At 49.5% G+C, this 18,113-nt stretch overlaps 1 protein-coding gene across 3 annotated transcripts; it reads left to right on the plus strand.

Annotated features, from left to right (window-relative positions):
- The first annotated feature begins 1,238 nt into the window (after window positions 1-1,238).
- Plekhb1 (pleckstrin homology domain containing B1) lies at window positions 1,239-15,756 on the plus strand. Of its 3 annotated transcripts, XM_029480168.2 has the most exons (8): window positions 1,333-1,381; window positions 2,858-2,933; window positions 4,279-4,431; window positions 4,979-5,081; window positions 5,999-6,038; window positions 9,445-9,549; window positions 13,985-14,084; window positions 14,585-15,756. In XM_029480168.2, the coding sequence occupies exons 2-8, from the start codon at window positions 2,897-2,899 to the stop codon at window positions 14,719-14,721; spliced, it is 675 nt and encodes a 224-aa protein (XP_029336028.1). In that variant the 5' UTR covers window positions 1,333-1,381; window positions 2,858-2,896; the 3' UTR covers window positions 14,722-15,756. The 3 variants fall into 3 exon arrangements, with proteins under 3 accessions (XP_021022846.1, XP_021022847.1, XP_029336028.1); XM_021167187.2 differs by lacking the exon at window positions 9,445-9,549 and having other exon boundaries at window positions 1,239-1,391; XM_021167188.2 differs by lacking the exon at window positions 9,445-9,549 and having other exon boundaries at window positions 1,253-1,381.
- Window positions 15,757-18,113: the final 2,357 nt, after the last annotated feature.

Here is an 18,113-nt window from a genome sequence, read left to right on the forward strand (position 1 = left end):
AAAAAACCAAAAAACAAACAAACAAAAAATTGAGATGGGTTCTAAGTTGCCCAGATTGTCCTTGAATTCATTCTGTAGCTCAGGCTAGCCTTCAACCTCTCGCATCTGAGCCTACCAGGTACCTGGACACTGTACCTGTCATCTGTACACCCGGGCCCAGCTTTGGTTGAACTTAGCTCCTTGTCCTTGGGTATCACCGGGGCAGGGGCAGTTTGTTCAGCAATTGTCTATATGTGGCTATTGCCCTTTGGGGCATGACCTTTCCTTCATGCTCTCTCTCTCCAACTTGAGACCCCAAGCCATACATTTTTTGTTTTTATTTTTCCCTTTAAAAGTTTTTGGTTTTTGAGATGCTCATTATATACTCTGGGAAGTCTCTCTTAGACCAGACTGCTGACCTTTGATGATCCTCCTGTCCTGCTTCCAATGCTTGCCTTTGTCTCTTGAAGATTACAAGCCAGGTTTCAAGCTCCTCTCTCTCTCTCTCTCTCTCTCTCTTTTCTCTCTCTCTCTCTCTCTCTCTCTCTTTCCCTCTCTCTCTCTCTCTCTCTCTCTCTCTCTCTCTCTCTCTCTCTCGATGATGTGTGTGTGCGTGTATAGCCACCCTTCCTTCATAGCCATCCACCATGTTTTCTGAGACAAGGTGGCTTAGGATTCATGGTCAGGTGAGGCTGGAAGGCCAGTGAGCCCCAGGGATCCAACTGTCTCTTCATCCCCAGGACTGCCATCTTGGCTTTTATAATGTGGGTTCTGGGGATCTGAAGTCCGCCCCTTGTGCACCACTTTACTGACAGGTATCTCCCCAAGCCTCCAGCCACATAGTTTTACAAGAGAAAGCCTTTTATGTCAGGGATGGAGTGTAGATCGGCATTTAGCAGAACCTGTAATACATCTCTAGTAACAGAAGGGGAAAAGTATATTCTGAAAAATAGGCGAACAAATAAATGTAATAGAAAAATAAACTGGGTGTGGTGGTACACATTTGCAGTCCCAGCTGCCCAGCAGATCATTTGAGGACAGCCCTGGAAATATAGGCAGATCTAAAGAGAGAGGAAGAAAATAAAATTATATGTGTAACCTCTTACTTCTTCTGGAATCAGCACAGGACTGTTATTCCGGGCTGCTTCTGCCCAGTGTAGAACTGCAGACTACAAATCCCAGCATGTCTCGGTCATTAAATTTCTCCACGCCACGCCCCCTCCCTGGGAGTGAGTTGGGTCTGGAGGGCGGGGCCCGGGGGGAGCTATGCCCCAGGCACTGCGCAGTGCCTGGGGAGTGAAATGCCTCTGGATCTCTGGGGGTAAGCAGAGCGCAGGTGCGACCGGTTTGGGTAGCAGCTTCATCGAGTAGCGGGCATTTGTGGCAGCAGTATCCACAACAGGTGTGAACAGGTGGGTGCATCGAGGGGAACTTGAGAGGGATTGTACACTCGACCCTCTTGTAAGATCTACGTCAGAGCTTGGAGAGGGGAATGAGCCAGCGGAGAAACACAAGAGGCCAAGGCTTCCACTCTAGGTGTGCCAGCCCGAGTTGCGCAGCAACAGGTGTGAGCAGGTGGGGGAAGGGCTGTGGGGCACCCGCTCATAAATAAGTCGTTAATAAGAGAAGGAAGACACCTCAACTCCAGTCTGAACTCTGTCACATACAGGGATGTGTCACTTGTCCCTGTCCCCCTCAGTTCGTCCACCTGTAAAGTATTCTTAAAGGTCTTCATTTAAAAGGGTATCTGGGGACGTGGAAGTTTGCGATAACTGTAAAGGGGTTACCTGGGCGTCCTTAAAGACTAGCAGTGCTTGTCTCCACCTTCACAGTTAGAATTCTGAGCCAACCTGATCCTGCATATTGTGTGGTGGTTTTTTATTTGGTTGCTTTGTTTTTCCATGACAGGGTTTCTTTGTATAGCCCTGGCCATCCTGTAACTCACTCTGCAGACCAGGCTGGGCTTGAACTCAGAAATCCACCTGCCTCTGCCTCTAGAGTACTGGGATTAAAGGCGTGCGTTACCACTGCCCAGGATAGTTTTGGTTTTTTAAGACAGTCTTACTCTGTAGGCCTGGCTGGCCTGGAAGTTGTTAGGTAGACCAGGCTAGCCTCCAATTCCCAGAGCTCTGCCTGCCTCTGCCTCCTGAGTGCTAGGATTAAACAATATGCCAAGTACACCCGACTGGCATTGGGTCTCTTTAAAGCTCTCAGAGAGGAGCCGGGGTTGACTGGGTGTGGATCCTGCCTCCATTGCTTTGTAATTAAGGGGTTCTGTGTAGTTTGGCCCTCTCCAAGCTCGTTTCCACGCTGTCTTTGAAACAGTCATGAAGGCAAAGATGGTTAGGAAACTCAAGTGAGATAGCAGGTAAAGGCAGACAAGGGTAGCAAGCGCACGGTGCTCAGCAGCATAGTTGTGATTTCATGTACTTCAAAAATGGCCACTGGTGTCCGAATGTGAAAAAGGCTCTTCCTGTCATGGAAATTCGTTGCTCTGACTGACAGTTTGTACTGCTCCCATTTCCTAATTCCATTTTCTAACATTAAAAAGTCCTCATTCTGGCCTTTACCTGCCTCATTCAGGCCAGAGGAGCATGGAACAGGGCCTTGCCAAGGTTCTGGAACTCAGCCTGGCCTGGGCTCCCATCCCCACCCCCTCCCTGTCCTATTGGGTGGCTGCCTGCTGACCCCACTGGGACAGTGTCCCCATTCTTTGCAGGAGCAGAGCCTTAGGAGGGGGCCAGCGGTGCCTGGCCTGTTTGTTTACTAACGCAGTCTTGAGTGGTTCCATACTCTCTAGGGAGGGCAGGGCTGGGGGGCTTCTCGTTCAGGAGCTGCACTGAATTGTGAGGTCTGTGTGTCCTGGCTCCTCTGACAGGTCCCACCCGACTCCATCCTGGAAAGTCCTTTTGAAGAAATGGCCCTGGTGAGGGGCGGCTGGCTGTGGAGACAGAGTGAGTGATTCTGGGTCAAGTCCTTGTCTGCCTTGCACCTGATCCCCGGGCAGGGAGGAGGGAGGCAGTGTGTCCCACACATCATGGTGGGCGGGACCTTTCTCCCCTGCACCAGGACCTCTGGCTTCCCATTTCTTCCCATTTCTGACTATTTAGCAAAACTGTATACTTCAAGACCAACCAGGTTTCTCTTTGATGAGCCCTCTCTAGTTGTTCCTCTAGCCCTCTCTGCCCCCCCCCCCCCCCCGTAGCACTCAGCTGGGTCAGAGGCTCCCTTCTCAGTTTCCACTCTAACTTACAACACAACTGTTTTGACTGTCATTCTCCCCCTACCCCCGCCCCTTCCTCACCCCATGCTGGCCCTAGACTCTAACTGTACATCCCTCAGGGTACAGATAAGTTTGATGCCCTGTGTGTTCATAGCAACCCCAACCCAGGCAGGACACAGCCCGAGCAGAGTAAGATACAGCTCTACTTTAGAACCATAGCCCTACAAGCCCTCTTTCAGGGAGTTTGTGACGCATTGCAGGGAATATAAAATTTCATGTAGCCCTAGTTGGCCTCAAGCTTACTATGTGGCCAAATATGACTTTGAACTCCTGCCTCCACTACCTGAGTGCTGGGATTACAGGCATGTACCACCATGCCTTGCTTTATTTCCTCTGAGGTGGGTCTTACTCTGTAGTCCAGACGGGCTTTGCATTCCCTTCAGCCTCTGAGTGCTGGAACTACAGGCGTGAGCCTCCACACCTTGCTTAAGAAACCCTCTAATGCTTTGAACCAAGGCCTAGAGTCAGTGGCTACAGCACTCCTGCCCCCATTTAACCAAAGCCGTGAACTGAAGAGGGGCTACTATCTTGGAGATCTTTGGGCTAGGAGCCCTCATGTCCCTTGCCCTTGTCCATTCTCAGTTCATTTAGTTTGGCAGGCACCAAAGACAGGTCCTGCTCAGTTTTAGGATCTCAGGTGGGGAGGGGCAGATCCCTAATCTGGTTCAAGAGTCAGAGAGGATACAAATGACTGTCACTCAAACCAGAGATAGAGGCTTCCAGCAGGGAGAGGTGTTTGCCTTTGAAGAGGCTTGGGCTTGTCTTGGAAGCTCCCATACGTATGAGTTGTCTTTTACAGTTCAACACTTTTATTGAGCCTCTAATGTGTGTCAGGCTGGTGATGGGAGAGATGAGAAAAAGAGAGTCCGTGTCCTCATTTTAGAGGGTAGAGAGGCAGGAAAGAAATGACAGTAATGGGGCCCGGGAGCTGAGGGGATTCTGGGAGCCCAACTGGGGCTCTCGCCCCTAGCAAGCTCAGGGCTCAGTTTCCCTGGTGGGTCCGGAATCTCATGCAGGCTCCATCCTCCGCCGCTGGAAGCGGAATTGGTTCGCTCTGTGGATGGATGGCACGCTGGGTTACTACCATGACGAGACAGCACAGGACGAGGAGGACCGAGTAGTCATCCACTTCAATGTCCGAGACATAAAGGTCGGCCAAGAGTGTCAGGGTGAGTAGAAGTGTTTCTCTGGTGGAACTCTGCCCGCAGTCAGGGTCTTCCCTATGTCTAACAATTGTACTTGGAAGGCTCTTGGGTGCTTCCAGAGAGCTCCCACAAACACTGCTTCTGAGCTCCTGCCAAATGTAGGTCAGTTAGCAGCTAGGCATTAAGAGACTGGTCCTAAGCCTGGTCCTTGGTTGAGTTCTTGCCCTGTGCTGTGCCCTATTATAGGTGGTTCCAGATAAAACACCTGCAGGTTCTAGAGAGTGGAGGAAGATGATATAAGCTCAGAGAAGTGGTGTGACTGGCCTAGAGTCACACAGCGAATCTAATGCTTCAACCACGACCTAGGCCATAGTAGAGTAACTCAGAGATGTGCTAGGAAGTAATATGGGAAGGCTGACAGGATGTGCAGGGTACAGCAGACCCCCAAGAAAGTATGTGGGATAAGAGATTAACAATGACTAGCAAACAGGACCCCAAGAAGTCAATGTCTGCCACGGTGTGTGGTTTCCTGGGGTCTCTGGGATCCCCATGTGTGTGTGTCTGCTTCCAGATGTGCAACCCCCAGAGGGCAGGAGCCGAGATGGCCTGCTGACAGTGAACCTGCGGGAGGGTTCCCGCTTGCACCTGTGCGCTGAGACCCGGGATGACGCCATGTGAGCGGATTCAGGGGGTGTGTGGAGTGGGATCTCGGGGTGCAGCTAGAAGAGATCAGAGGGCAACAGCATAACTGCTGGTAACTGGTGCATACCCAGAGAACTCAGGGATGGAGGCACGCCTGCCATAGGTGCTGGGTCTCTGGACGTTTAGAATCAGACAATTTGCAGCCTGTGAAGTGATCCCTCTCCCAGGCTGATAGAAAGGAGCTGACATGCCCAGTGACATCTCAGAAGACCCTCTAAGAGCTGCCCTGGTAGATGGGACTCTGAGCTGGGGGGGGGGGAGTAGGCCTAGACCTGCCTTCAGCAAGGCAGTGTCCAAGCAGGGCACCCCGATATTAGGTGCAGCCCATCTTGGGAAGACAAGGGTATCTTCTTCAGTGCCATCTATTCCCATACACTCTTTCTCCCCTACCCTCAGTCTGAGCAGCTGGGCCTCTGTCCTGGAGGAGAAGGAAAGAGATGAGTGTGTGGGTGGAGGGGCAGCTATGCTCTGGGCGACAGCATAGAGCTGCCTTGTCTACCCCAGCCAGATGCCATGGCAACCATCAAAGGCCCAATTGTCCTGTATCCTCTGGGCATTCCTGAGGCTTGGGCCATGGCTTTGTGAAGCTGTGCAAGTTGGAACATGGAGGTGGGGTTACAGGCAGAGTATCACCCAGACGTGCAAGGTTCAGAGGAGCCACCCCGCCCTCCCCAACTCAATCAGGATAACTGAAGGGAAGAAGCTGGACCATGAGTTATTAGCTTACCTCAGGGCCCATCCTTGTGACTATAGCAATAGAGAGTTGCTTTGTCTACCTGAAGTTGGGGAAGGGGTCTAGGGGCTGGGTGGGGAAGGAATATCTAAAAGGTGGGATCCCCATACATGTACCCTGCAAATCGCTCATCATCTGGAGGATCTTGCTTTGCAGAGCATGGAAGACTGCCCTGTTGGAGGCAAACTCCACCCCGGTGAGTCCCCGCACTTTCCCCCCTCCCCGCCCCGCTGCCCCATGTGCCATGGAATCATAGGTGACTCAGATTCGGTCTCTGCCTATTACTTCAGTCTTGAGTGGAAAAGTTCATGTAGACTCCCTCCCCTGGAGTCCCCTGTGGAGAAGGGAGGAGTCAGCAGGTGCTCCCAGGAGTAGGGAGAGAAGCTACCATGAAGCCTCACTGGAGGGTTACACGGGAGCTAGAAAAGAGGGATGCATTTATATCAGATATGATGCCACTCAGCATAATCCTTCAAGGGTGAGGTTATTGTTCCCTCTCTGCAGATGGTAAGACTGAGGCTCATTTGTCTACCTAACAGATAGGTATTGGGTTCTTACTGTGGGTCAGGCACCATGCCAGGGGTCAGGGGATCAGAAGTAAACCAAGGGATGTAGGCTCTACCCTCCTGTACTCAGTCTAGAAGGGGCCAGATATAAAACAACTAATTGATTAATTATTCCATGTTGATACCAGTCACCACTCTGGCAGGACTGTGCAGTATGGGAGCCTTTCAGTGATCCAGGTGTGAGCTCACTGAAAGCTTAACCTGGGGCTTGCAGGAGAGACATAATGGGGCGAAGGTGGGGCTTGCAGGAGAGACTCAACGGGGTAAAAGGTGGGGTTATGGTGAGAGAAATAGCTTTCCAGGTCAGAGGGAGTAGAATGTGCAAAGGCTGGAAGGAGTTAGGACAGCAGGGTGCCTGAAGCCCAAGGAGTGGGGAGGACAGCTGGGAGTTCAGGCTGTCTTGTGCTAAGAATATTGGTTATCTTTTATTTTTTTATTTAGAGTATCACTTTGGAGTGCAGGCTGGTCTTGAACTCATCATGTAGCTCAGAGTGGCCTCAAGTTTGCAGTGATCCTCTTGCCCTGGCTTTCTAAGAGCTAGAATTACAAGCATGAACTGCCAGGCCTGGGAGCTGCTAACAGCACCCATAAGCCACTGACAGTTTGGAAGCGAAAGGCAAGAATGGACTGGCCAGCTCAGCTCTGTCTTTTACAGTCTTTGTATTGATTTATTTGTATGTGTGTTGTGCGTGTGTATTAGTGGCTGTGCACACAGGTGTGTGGAGGCCATAGGTCAACCTCGGTGTTGTTCCTTCAGCCATTCACCTTATTTTTGTGACAGAGCTACTCACTGGGATCCGGGACTCACCAGTTTCGTCAGACTGGCTGGTTAACAAGCCCCAGGGATCCTCCTGGGTTTGCTGTCATAGCTGTGGGACTGAGCACCTGAAGCCATGCCTGATTTTCACATGGATGCTGGGAATGGGAGTTGGGTTCTTGTGCTTGCAAGGCAAGCCCTTCACTAACTGAGCCAACCTCACAGTACCAGACATTTTTGTTTGTTTTGTTTTTTGTTTGTTGGTTGGTTGGTTGGTTTTGGTTTGGTTTGGTTTTTCTGAGTCTGGGTTTTTCTCTGTGTAGCCCCCGCTGACTTGGAACTTGGAGATTCTCCTGCCTCTGCTTTGCCCAGCTACCAGACTTGTATTTTCTTTTCTTTTTTTTTTTTGGTTTTTCGAGACAGGGTTTCTCTGTATAGCCCTGGCTGTCCTGGAACTCACTTTGTAGACCAGGCTGGCCTCGAACTCAGAAATCCGCCTGCCTCTGCCTCCCAAGTGCTGGGATTAAAGGCGTGCGCCACCACGCCCAGCTCCTTTTTTTTTTTTTTTTTTGGCAGACTTGTATTTTCAAAAAGCTGGTCTGTGGCTATTACAAACCAGTGTGTACTTATAATCCCAGCATTTGGGAGGCTGAGACGGGACAATTAAAAGTTTGGGGTTAGCCTGGGGTATAGAGTCAGATCCCGTCTCAAAAACAAACACAAAAGGCTAGCAGGCTGGTAGATAGGAGCAAACAGTAAGGGGTTAAGTGTGAATACCCAGGGACCATCTAGGAGGTGGGGCCAGTCTCCTGGCAACAGGATGTGGGTGTGGACTAAGCCTTGCTGGCTGACAGGCTGAGGAGCACAGGCATTTGGGCTGTGCAGGTGAGAGTGTCTAGAGACTGGTGGAGGTGAGAGTTTGAAGAATTGCCTGAGGCCCAACATTGGCCCCCACCTGACAGACTCCAGACTCCACACTTGCTGCTTCTGCCTGTGGAACAGCTGAGACCTCTCTCACCTGGAGAGAGTGTCTACTGGGAAGCAGCAGAGAAGACAGTTAGAAACCCTCCTGGGTATATCCACCTGCAGAGAGCCAGGCACTACGCCAAGCACTACGCCAAGCACATGATATGGTTATGTCATTTCATCCTCCAACAAGGGCTTGGGGGATGGTAGTAGTTGGTGCTATCAGTCCCACTTTACAGATGGGGAAAGCTGAGGTCTAAGGACTGGAGGTGGCTCCTTCCTGTATCACAATCTTAAGTTGTTGGAGGAGCCTCAGCAGAAACTTGGTTAGTGGATGTAGTGAGGAAGCTGGCGTTGGTAGGAGGAGCTACATGAGCAGAGGCGGGGAAGAGGGATGTGTATGCTTGCTAATGTGTGCACCTAATGGCTGGAGTCTGGCCTGGTTGGAAGGTTTACCATGGAGGAAGTGGCACTGGAGCGATGACCTCTAAGGTCATCAGGGCCAGCTCAGGAAGGAAGAGATTTTTTTTTTTTTTGAAGGCTATCAGAGCAGTTGAGGATCACAGCCAGATATTGGGAGCAGACTGGTGTTCTCAGGTGGGAGGCGATTGCAGGAAGCCTAGGAGGAGGAACAAGAATCACCAGGGAGGGAGCCAGGTCAGGCTAAGCACCCTCTGAGCCAAAGCCCTCTGCATCAGTGGCATTGAGGACGGCATGAGGAAGGAGGTGAAGGCTGACCGTTCTGCGCTCTGTGACTCTATGAAGCTGTCTTGCTCCCTCTCTGCCTGCTGTACTGCCCGTTTACTTCTGCCTGCCTTCTTACCTGTACACTTGCCTGCCCTACTGACCCCTTACCTCTGCCTGACCCTAGAAGTACCCTCTCTTTGCTCCCTAGATCCATATCCCTTTGAGCTCTGGCTTACTAGAGCTGGTGCTTGTGTTTGCTTTTGTATTTGCATCTGTATGTTCACATCTGTGTCTGCGGGCTTCTCTGTCCTCCAGCCAATGCAGGAGTGACCTGTACCCCATTCTGGGAGGAGGCTCCTGGGGATACAGCCACAGATGAGGCTAGAGTTGTGGGGTAAAGACTGGGACCCCCATGTGCCTGAGACTGAAGTGGGAGAGCTGGAAGGAGACCATTGGTCCTTCACTGAGTAATAGAGACCTCTCCCCGCTCTCTGATGGCCCCAGCACAGGCACAGCTGGCACAGGACTCTGGTAGGGTCCTAGTAACACCTCCTAGTCTCTTAAGGTGTAAAGGGCATCTGACATCTCCCTCCCTCTCCCTTCTTGGGTTTCTGTGGCTGGAGCAGGCCCCAGCTGGAGCCACCATCCCACCCAGGAGCCGTCGGGTTTGCCCTAAGGTCAGGTGTACGACCCTCTCATGGAAACCCTGTAAGGTTGAGAGGCGGATCTGGGTAAGTTCAAGCTCATCCCTTCCTGCCTCCTCTCTGGCCATCAGGATGAGCCTCCAAAGCCACCTGTCCCATTCCTTTCATGTTTGTGGACGTCAATGGCTCCCCTTTCCTCACTGGACCACAGCTGGTTTTCAAGCCCATGGAATCTGGCTAGACTTGCTTGTCACATGCCACCCTTGTGCTTGCTGTGCCCTCTGCCGCTGCTGCTCTGGTTCTCTCCTCATCCTAACAACTCTCATGCTGTCCCTGCTGCCCAAACCCTCAGCCTCTCCTGACCCTCACCTGGCCAGCTGAGGTTCATCCTTAAAGGACCACCTCAAAGGCTGCCTGCCACCTCCTCAGTGAAGACTTCCCAGGGCTTCAGGCACTGTCAGCCAGTGTACAGTCCTCTGTCACTGGTTTTTTAGCACTGGTTTCATTCCACGTGGTCTAAGAGCCACTTTATTCCTGTTTAGACCGTCTGAAACTGGAACTTCCTTCAAAGCAAGGACCAGGTCTCATTTGCTCTGCCCAGCTGAAGCCCAGTACAGGACTGCGGTGCACAGCATGGCCTCAATGAGTGCCCAGTGATGGGGACAGTCTTTCCTTACCCCCTTCATAAGGGACTGGCATAAACAGGTCACTGAATGAGGAAGGAAAGACAGGAAGGGACATAGTCTGCATCTGTCCTTGTCCTGGGTGTTTCTTGGATTCAGGATGTAGTAGTTTCTTATTCTATCACAGTGAACGGATCCCTGACAAGAAACAATTGAAGGAAGGAGACTTCTGTTGGTTCAGTTTGAGGGCATGCTCCTCCACGGGGAGGAGTGTGGTGGTGGAAACTTGAGGCTGCTGGGCCGAGAAGGGAATGCCAGTGTCCAGCTGGCTTCTTCATTTTCTTATTCTATTTAGTCTGGAAGCTCAATCCATAGGGTGGTGCTGTGTCCCATTCAGGGGGCCTCTCCTCATTAGTTAAGTCTCTGGAAACACAGCACAGACATCCCCAGAGGTGCGTCTCCCAGGTGGTTCCAAGTCCAGTCAAGTGACAATGACGATCAGCCAGCTCACAGTCTCAGCATAGCACCTGGTCTGGTGTGAGCCGACATGGGAGCTTGTGGTTCTAATGGTCAACTGCAAACTCTTTTCTTACTCAATGATGCTGTTTTAGAACCACTGAGGGACTTCCATGACAGCAAATGTTGATATCCTCTGCGTGCTGGAATCTCCTAAGTCCTAGGTGGGGCCTGGGAACTATGTTATATTTATATGCATATAAGTATTTTTGTGGTGCTGGGGATTCAAAATGGAGCCTCCCACATGCTAGGCAAACACTGCTTTTAATACTGAACTCTCTCTATACCCCTAGCCTGATCTGCATGTTCAAGACTAACTCTTGGGGTCAGGGTTGTGTCGCAGTGGTAAAGTACATGCTCAGCATGTGTGAGGCGCTGGGCTGATCCCACCTATCACACTGGGGATGGGTGAAGTTCCTTGTGATTAGAGCATGCAGAACAACTGAGCCCAGAAGTCAAGAGATGTAGTTCTGCTTGACTCTCCAGCTATTACTGAGACCCTGGTGCTCTGGGAGGTTATTTAACTGGGTCACTTTTACTCATCACAGAGAGGCCAGGAACTTCAAGTGGCAATGCCTAAAAGACTATAAATCTAAGAACACAACATCCAAGGGGTTATTTTCGTGTAACTCAGTGATTGGACAGCACTGTCTCCTCCCATAGGAGGGGATGGGCTATGGGAGAAGCTGGCAGGCTTCAGTTTCAGGAGGTCTCTGAGGTTACCAACTGGTTGCTAGGTGCTCTGAGTTTTCTTCTGGGCCTCCCAGAGCTGGAGGGTAGGAGGAACACATGCCCCAAAGAGACATGAGGTTGTATTTTCCATCCACTCCAGAGCCTCACAAAGCTACCAACTCAATGCAGCATCAGGGCAGGCTGATGTAGTAATATTGATTCCCTGTCTTCCTTAAGGATTCTTCAGTCTTTTCTGGTCTGACTTGTCCCCAACCATTCCTTTGAAGGACATTTTCCCCCTCGAGATCACTTCTGATGTCCAGGATGCTAAAGCCAATGACTTACTCTCTCAGCATTGGCCAATAGGTTGTCAGAAGAGCATATTTAGAAGATAAAATCCTGAGACTTTGTGGCCTTGTGAAAGGCTGGTATGCAAAGACAAGAGTGCTAAGAGATCGAGATGTTGCTCAGTAGCACATGCTTGCCTAACATTCATAAGGCCTTAGATTCAAACCCCAACATCACAAGAAAGAAAATGCTGGGTTTGGTAATGCGTGCCTATTAATCCCAGCACTCAGAAAGTGAGGCTGGAGATTGTGAGTTCAAGGCTAGTCTGGGCTATGCATCTAACACCCACTCCCCCCAAAGAGTAAATGTTCTAGAGCCAGGCTCAGTGGTGCAGTCCTGTAACCCCAGCACTTGGGAGGTGGAGGCAGGAAGATCAGGAGTTAATGTCATCTGAATAGTGAGTTCAAGGCCAAGCTAGGCTGCAGGAAACCCTGTCTCAAAGATGGAGTAGAGGAAGCTGGGGAGATGGCTCAGTCAGTAAAGTTCTTGCCATGAAGAACTGAGTTTGATCCCCAGGACCTATGTAAAAAAGAGCATTGCTCTCCTATAATCTCAGTGCTGGGGAGAAGAAACAGGGCTGCTAGGGGCTTGCTGGTCAGTCAAGTTCCAAGTTCAATGAGAAACTATTGAAACAGTAAAGCTGAAAGTGAGTGAGGAAGACTCCATGCAGCAACCTCTGACTTCAACATGCACACACTGTTATGATCTTGAACGTTGCGTGGCTTCAGAAGGGCCATGCCAGGCCAGTTCCATGTGAGGTTTATTGGGAGAGAGATGGGGGCAAGGTGGCAGCAGAAAGAGAAGGGGGGAAGAGAGAGAGAGATCAGGGGGGCCTTTCTTTATATATGGGTGATGACGTAATTACAGGTAAAGGTGAGAGGTGAGCCAATTCTGGGAATATAGTGGCTGTTGCCTTGGCAACAGGTCTGTGGGTCCTACCTATGTGATGTCACCGGTTTTTTGAGGTCCTGATACCAACACACATGCTTCCACACACACTCAGGGGGTAAAAAGGAAAAGGAACCCTTAAGTAAGGTACCCACTAGATTTCAGGTTTTTTTTCCTTTTCCTTTTCCTTTTTTTTACTCAGAAATCCACCCGCCTCAGCCTCCCAAGTGCTGGGATTAAAGGCGTGTGCCACCACTGCCCAGCCCCACTAGATTTCTTTTTTTTTTTAAATTTATTTATTTATTATATGTAAGTACACTCTAGCTGTCTTCAGACACTCCAGAAGAGGGAGTCAGATCTCGTTACGGATGGTTGTGAGCCACCATGTGGTTGCTGGGATTTGAACTCTGGACCTTTGGAAGAGCAGTCGGGTGCTCTTACCCACCAGCCCCCCACTAGATTTCTTGGTTCCAGTTCATGACAAGAACATTTACAGGAAGAACAGGGCAGAGAGGGAGGGGGAGGGCACAATCCATTTGTATTAATTAAGTTGGACACAAATGGACTTCTAAAGAGAGTTGGGCAATTCTGTTGTGAAGCCTAGTGAGAGATACAGTGAGAATGGGGCTAGGGGGGAGTCCCAGGAGAGAACAGATTCTGACCCCTTCCAAGTCAGCTACCCCATGAGTTAAAGTGGTAGGTTTGGACTGACAGTTACTGCTAATCGTGCATGTATTCCTGGCTCCTGTCATCACTATCCCTTGCAGGTGATACAAGTTGAGGGCCTTGTCATTAAGTAGCACACATTTGGGGGAACAGGCCAGAAAGGTTAAGAGAAAAGATAAAGGGTACTATCCAAGTTAGAGACCCTAGGAAGAAATACTTCAGAGCCCAGGAGGGCTTCCTATAGTGGGTAGCTTCTGAGCTAGAATCTGGGAGGTTGGTAGGAGCCTGATGGGGAAGGCAGGACTCTCACCTTCTCTGTGCCTCATCCATAGCACTGGATACTATAGAGACAGCAATGCCTGCCTTGAAGGATCAGAGGTGACACTAGAGAGCTCCTCCCTTGGGACCCGCTATGCAGTAGATGCTAGATGGTGGTTATTTCAGTGACTTCTCTTCCTTTGCTCCAGTCCTCCTCTAATTCATGCCTAGGGCTTTGCCATAGTTCTCTTCCCCTGACTAGGAGAATAATCAGTTGGGTTTCTCTGAGAATAGCATTGTAGAATTGTTAGACTTAGAAAGGACTTAGAAAGTTGAGAGCCATGGGAAAATTGGGCAATATAGGAGGCCAAGGTAGGAGAAAAGGCATCATTGGGAGCTGGATGTTTTTGGGGAGAAGGGTTATGGAATCTATGGGGAGGCCATACCTTTTCCCTTTAGCCCTGGGGAGGAGGGTGGCTACAGAATGAAAGGGTCAGGATCAAGCCCAGACCAGGAAGTCCCTGGGCATTCAACCTGACTGGATTTCTCAGGTACGCGTCTACAGCCCATATCAGGACTACTATGAGGTGGTGCCACCCAACGCACATGAAGCCACATATGTCCGCAGCTACTATGGGCCACCGTATGCAGGTAAGTGCCTCTAGCATGCCAGTCTACCTCCTGCCACAATCCTGTGCCAGGTCTTGCCCATGATCCATCAGTGAAGACTGAGCTTCACCCTTTGAGGGTATACATATTTTCCAGATCTCACCCTCCCAGATCCTAGATTCAAAACAGACTCCCCAGGCTGGCCCCACTCAGCCAGTCTGCCAAACAATGATAATCGTGTGCTGCTAGCGACCCCAGGTGGCTATTGCAGAAATGACACTCTTCCTATTCCCGAGGTCTTAGTTACCAGTGTCCATTCCCAGGGGCTGCACGGATCCCCAGGTGCTTAGGGATCCTGGGGTTTCCTGCAGCCCATCTCCAGTCCCGTAGTCACCATCCGTGGCATATGTATGATCTGTAGGCTGCAGTGGAGGGTGCTCTCAAAGTCTCAGTTCCTCTGGGGAGCAGAATGAATTCATGCCTTAACTTGAGATTAGACTAGTCTCTGGCACTGACCCCGACTTGTGTGGCTTTTCTTACAGGTCCTGGTGTGACACACGTGATAGTTCGAGAGGACCCCTGCTACAGCTCAGGCGCCCCTTTGGCCATGGGCATGCTTGCTGGGGCTGCCACGGGTGCTGCTCTTGGTTCACTTATGTGGTCGCCTTGCTGGTTCTGAGCCCTGGGGCTCCGACCTCTGGATGTGCATGTAGAACACAAGACCCTTTTCTTCTGGAACCTCTGCTAGCTACCATCTAAACTGTCCCATTTTGACCCCTTTCTCCCCATTAAGCCCTCTACGCTTGGCCCATTACTCCCACCATTTATCCTCTTTTCCGTCTCAAAGGAAGCTAACATCTCAGGCACAGACATAGCCAAAAGTCCATACACCCATTGCCAGGCACTCCCATAAATCACATGTGAATTTTCTCTACACACAGCAAACGTAACTTCATTTGGCTCTAAGTGTCTGAGGAATGGAGCTCACAAGAGAGCAAACTACAAAGCTACAGTTATCTGTCTGGCAAGGATGAGTAGGGGCCAGGAGCGAGGTCTGGGTGCCCAAAGAATCAAATAACAGTTGGCTTGGTGTTGTGGCAGGGGTTGTAGTGGTTCTAGCTCTACGCGAAGGAGCTTGCTGGATAAAGGCACGATGGGGCTTTTTATGGAGTAAAGTTTCTTGATTTCAACTATAACGAATACTTTGCCTGTCTAGTTAGTGCTGGCAGAACATACCCTTATCCGAAACATGGAATTTGGCACCTTTCCCCCACTTTTCCCTATGATAGCTGAGCTAACCCTAAGGTTTCCTAGCTGTGGGAAGAGGTGAGTTCTTTGAGACCTCCGGCCTTAGGAAGTTGCTTCCATTAGGAAATGCCTTTCTGATCCCAGGAGCTCAGCTCGATGGCGTTGACTGGTTGACTGTTAACATCTGAAGCTTATTCTCTTCCTTCCCTCTGGGGGGAGACGGCATTATCTTGTTCTGGGGCCTGACCCACCTTGGCACCAGCCTGGGGAACCCCTCATGTGCCTGTCTATAGGTAGCAAGCAATCTCTCCATTTGATCCTGTTCCAAACCATTCCATCACCCTGTCCCAGTTGCCAATAGAAAAGCTAAAATCCCTGGCTCGGTTGCTAGAGTGCCCAGTAAAATTCCTAGCATATGTGAGCGCTCCATTGGCTCAGCTGCTGACACTAATAAAGACATGATTGGCCCCAGAACTGGCTTTGCTTGTTTTGTTCCTCCAGGATGTTTCCTTGAGACAACTCTGTGACACAGCATCTTCTGTAGGGTGCATTGAGTTTAGGGGGAATTGGTGACAGCTATGTGAACTGAACCATTTGGGACAATTCATGATCTATCTTGCTTTCCCTGGACTATCTATCACCTTAGCTCATAGAACAGAGATGAAGTTGGTTATCTCTGAAGAGTCAAAAAGAGGATCTCTGTTCTATGAGCTAAGGTGATAGATAATCCAGAGCTGACACTGCTTGCCAAGAGACTTCTGATGTTAGAATATTTGTATGAGCCGGGCGTGGTGGCGCACACCTTTAATCCCAGCACTCGGGAGGCAGAGGCAGGCGGATTTCTGAGTTCGAGGCCAGCCTGGTCTACAAAGTGAGCTCCAGGACAGCCAGGGCTATACAGAGAAACCCTGTCTCGAAAAAAAAAAAAAAATTTGTATGTGTGCATGAATGTAGAAAGCCAGAGCTCAACAGCCTTAATGCCTTTATCAATCTTCACCTTATTTTTGATGTCTCTCACTGAACCCAGAGCTCACCATTTTGGCTAAACTGACTGGCAAGCGAGCCCCAGGGATCCTCCTGTCTCTCCTTCCAAAGGCTGAGATTAAAGAAAGGTTCCTGCTGTGGTACCCAACTTTTTATCTGGGTGCTGTGTCCCCGTGCTTATGTGATGTTTACTGACTAAAACATCTCCCCAGCTCCCAGGTGTCAGGACTGTTTCCACTGTTGCTTCCCCAACCTAAACTTGAACTAATTAACTGTTCTCATAGAAACCTCGTGGCTAGGAACAAACAGAAACTGCATTGGGCTTCTGGAGGCTGTCAAATGGCAGAAACCCCAGCTAAAACTGACTTAAGCCAAAGGGAAATCAGGGCAACCAGGACTGAAAGCTAGATCAAGAATTCAGAACCAGACCCTGCTCCCACACTGACAAAGCTGTACGGAGTCGAGCAGAGGTCCCAGGAACCACAAGGCCAATCCTCCAAGCATCTTGTTGCAGTACCTTTGTTTTCACCAACTTCTCTTGTTATTTGTTGTGTCCTAATGCTACTTCTGAAGATAGCTGCACCAATAAAATCTATGGCCTGTGATTTTTACTCTTACAGTAATGGGGCAGGAGAAAGAGTCAGACGTGGCTGAATCAAGGCAGGGATTTCCTTTGATCTGTAAGCGGTCAGACTTCGGGGTCATAAGAACTGTAGTAACTGTTCAATCATATCTGAGTGGTTTAAAATTATGCCTGAGCTCCAATAAAGCTTGAGCTTGCTTATTTATTTATTGCTTTCGAGACGGGGTTTCTCTGTGTAGCCCCAGCTGTCCTTGAATTCAGGATCCACCTGCCTCTGCTCCCACTCCCTCTATAACCCCTAGTACAAGGATTAAAGGTGTGTACCACCACAAATGGCTAAAGCGTAAGCTGAAAATTGGCAATGGGCTAGATATGGTTAGAGGCCTTTTTTGCAGGTCACCTGTCCCTCCCTTCCTAAGATAAAAGTTTTGCTTTGTAACTCAACCTTGAACTAATGATCCTACTGGCCGAGGAGTATGACCATATGGTATTAAGTCGAGGTTTACATATATGCATTATTGTATACGTTAAAATTACTTTTAAAAAAGCCATTCCTTGCCTAACTCTCTTCACCAAGCCAGTATCTCAGAGTATAGGCAGTATAACCTATGACACAGACTTAGGCTCTAATGTCTGTGTGCAGTATAGCCTACTCCTGCTGGTGTCAAAAATCAACAGAACACAACAAGCTTAAATACAAAAAAACACACGGCCAAGAGACATAGTAACCAATGTCTAAGGGCTTGGCTGGTATAATAGTTTGTATTTTTTTTGTAAGCAGAACTACATTTTAAAATAACAGTAAGAGAGTAATATAGGCTTTATTATTGCCATGCGTTGTATTTAATTATAGCTCTACTTTTGTGAGTGAAAACAACTGATTTTCACAGATGAGAGAGATTTTGTTATCATTGTCATAAACTTTTAGCTCAGTTGCAATTATATGAAACCTTATTTGATATATGGTCCATCAATGACCAAACTATCACACCTGGTACACGACCCCAGTAAGCGCTGTCTCCAGTTACAGCCCCTCTTCCACACCCTCATGCCTTGAAAAGAATTCTGACTTCCTGTTTTTTTTCACATTTGTTCTTGTTAGTCATTTATTTATATAATTTATTTCCAATGCACTTTATCACACTAAGAAAGAAGCGTAAGCATAAGCATGAGCACTGGCAGGCACGGGCAGCCAAGTCAACACCTGTTCTCCTTCGTGTTGTAGTTATATATACTCGGCAGCAAAATTGTGTTTA

This window comes from Mus caroli, unplaced genomic scaffold, assembly GCF_978045245.1.
Source record: "Mus caroli unplaced genomic scaffold, Mus_caroli_1 scaffold_8, whole genome shotgun sequence".
NCBI lineage: Eukaryota > Metazoa > Chordata > Mammalia > Rodentia > Muridae > Mus > Mus caroli.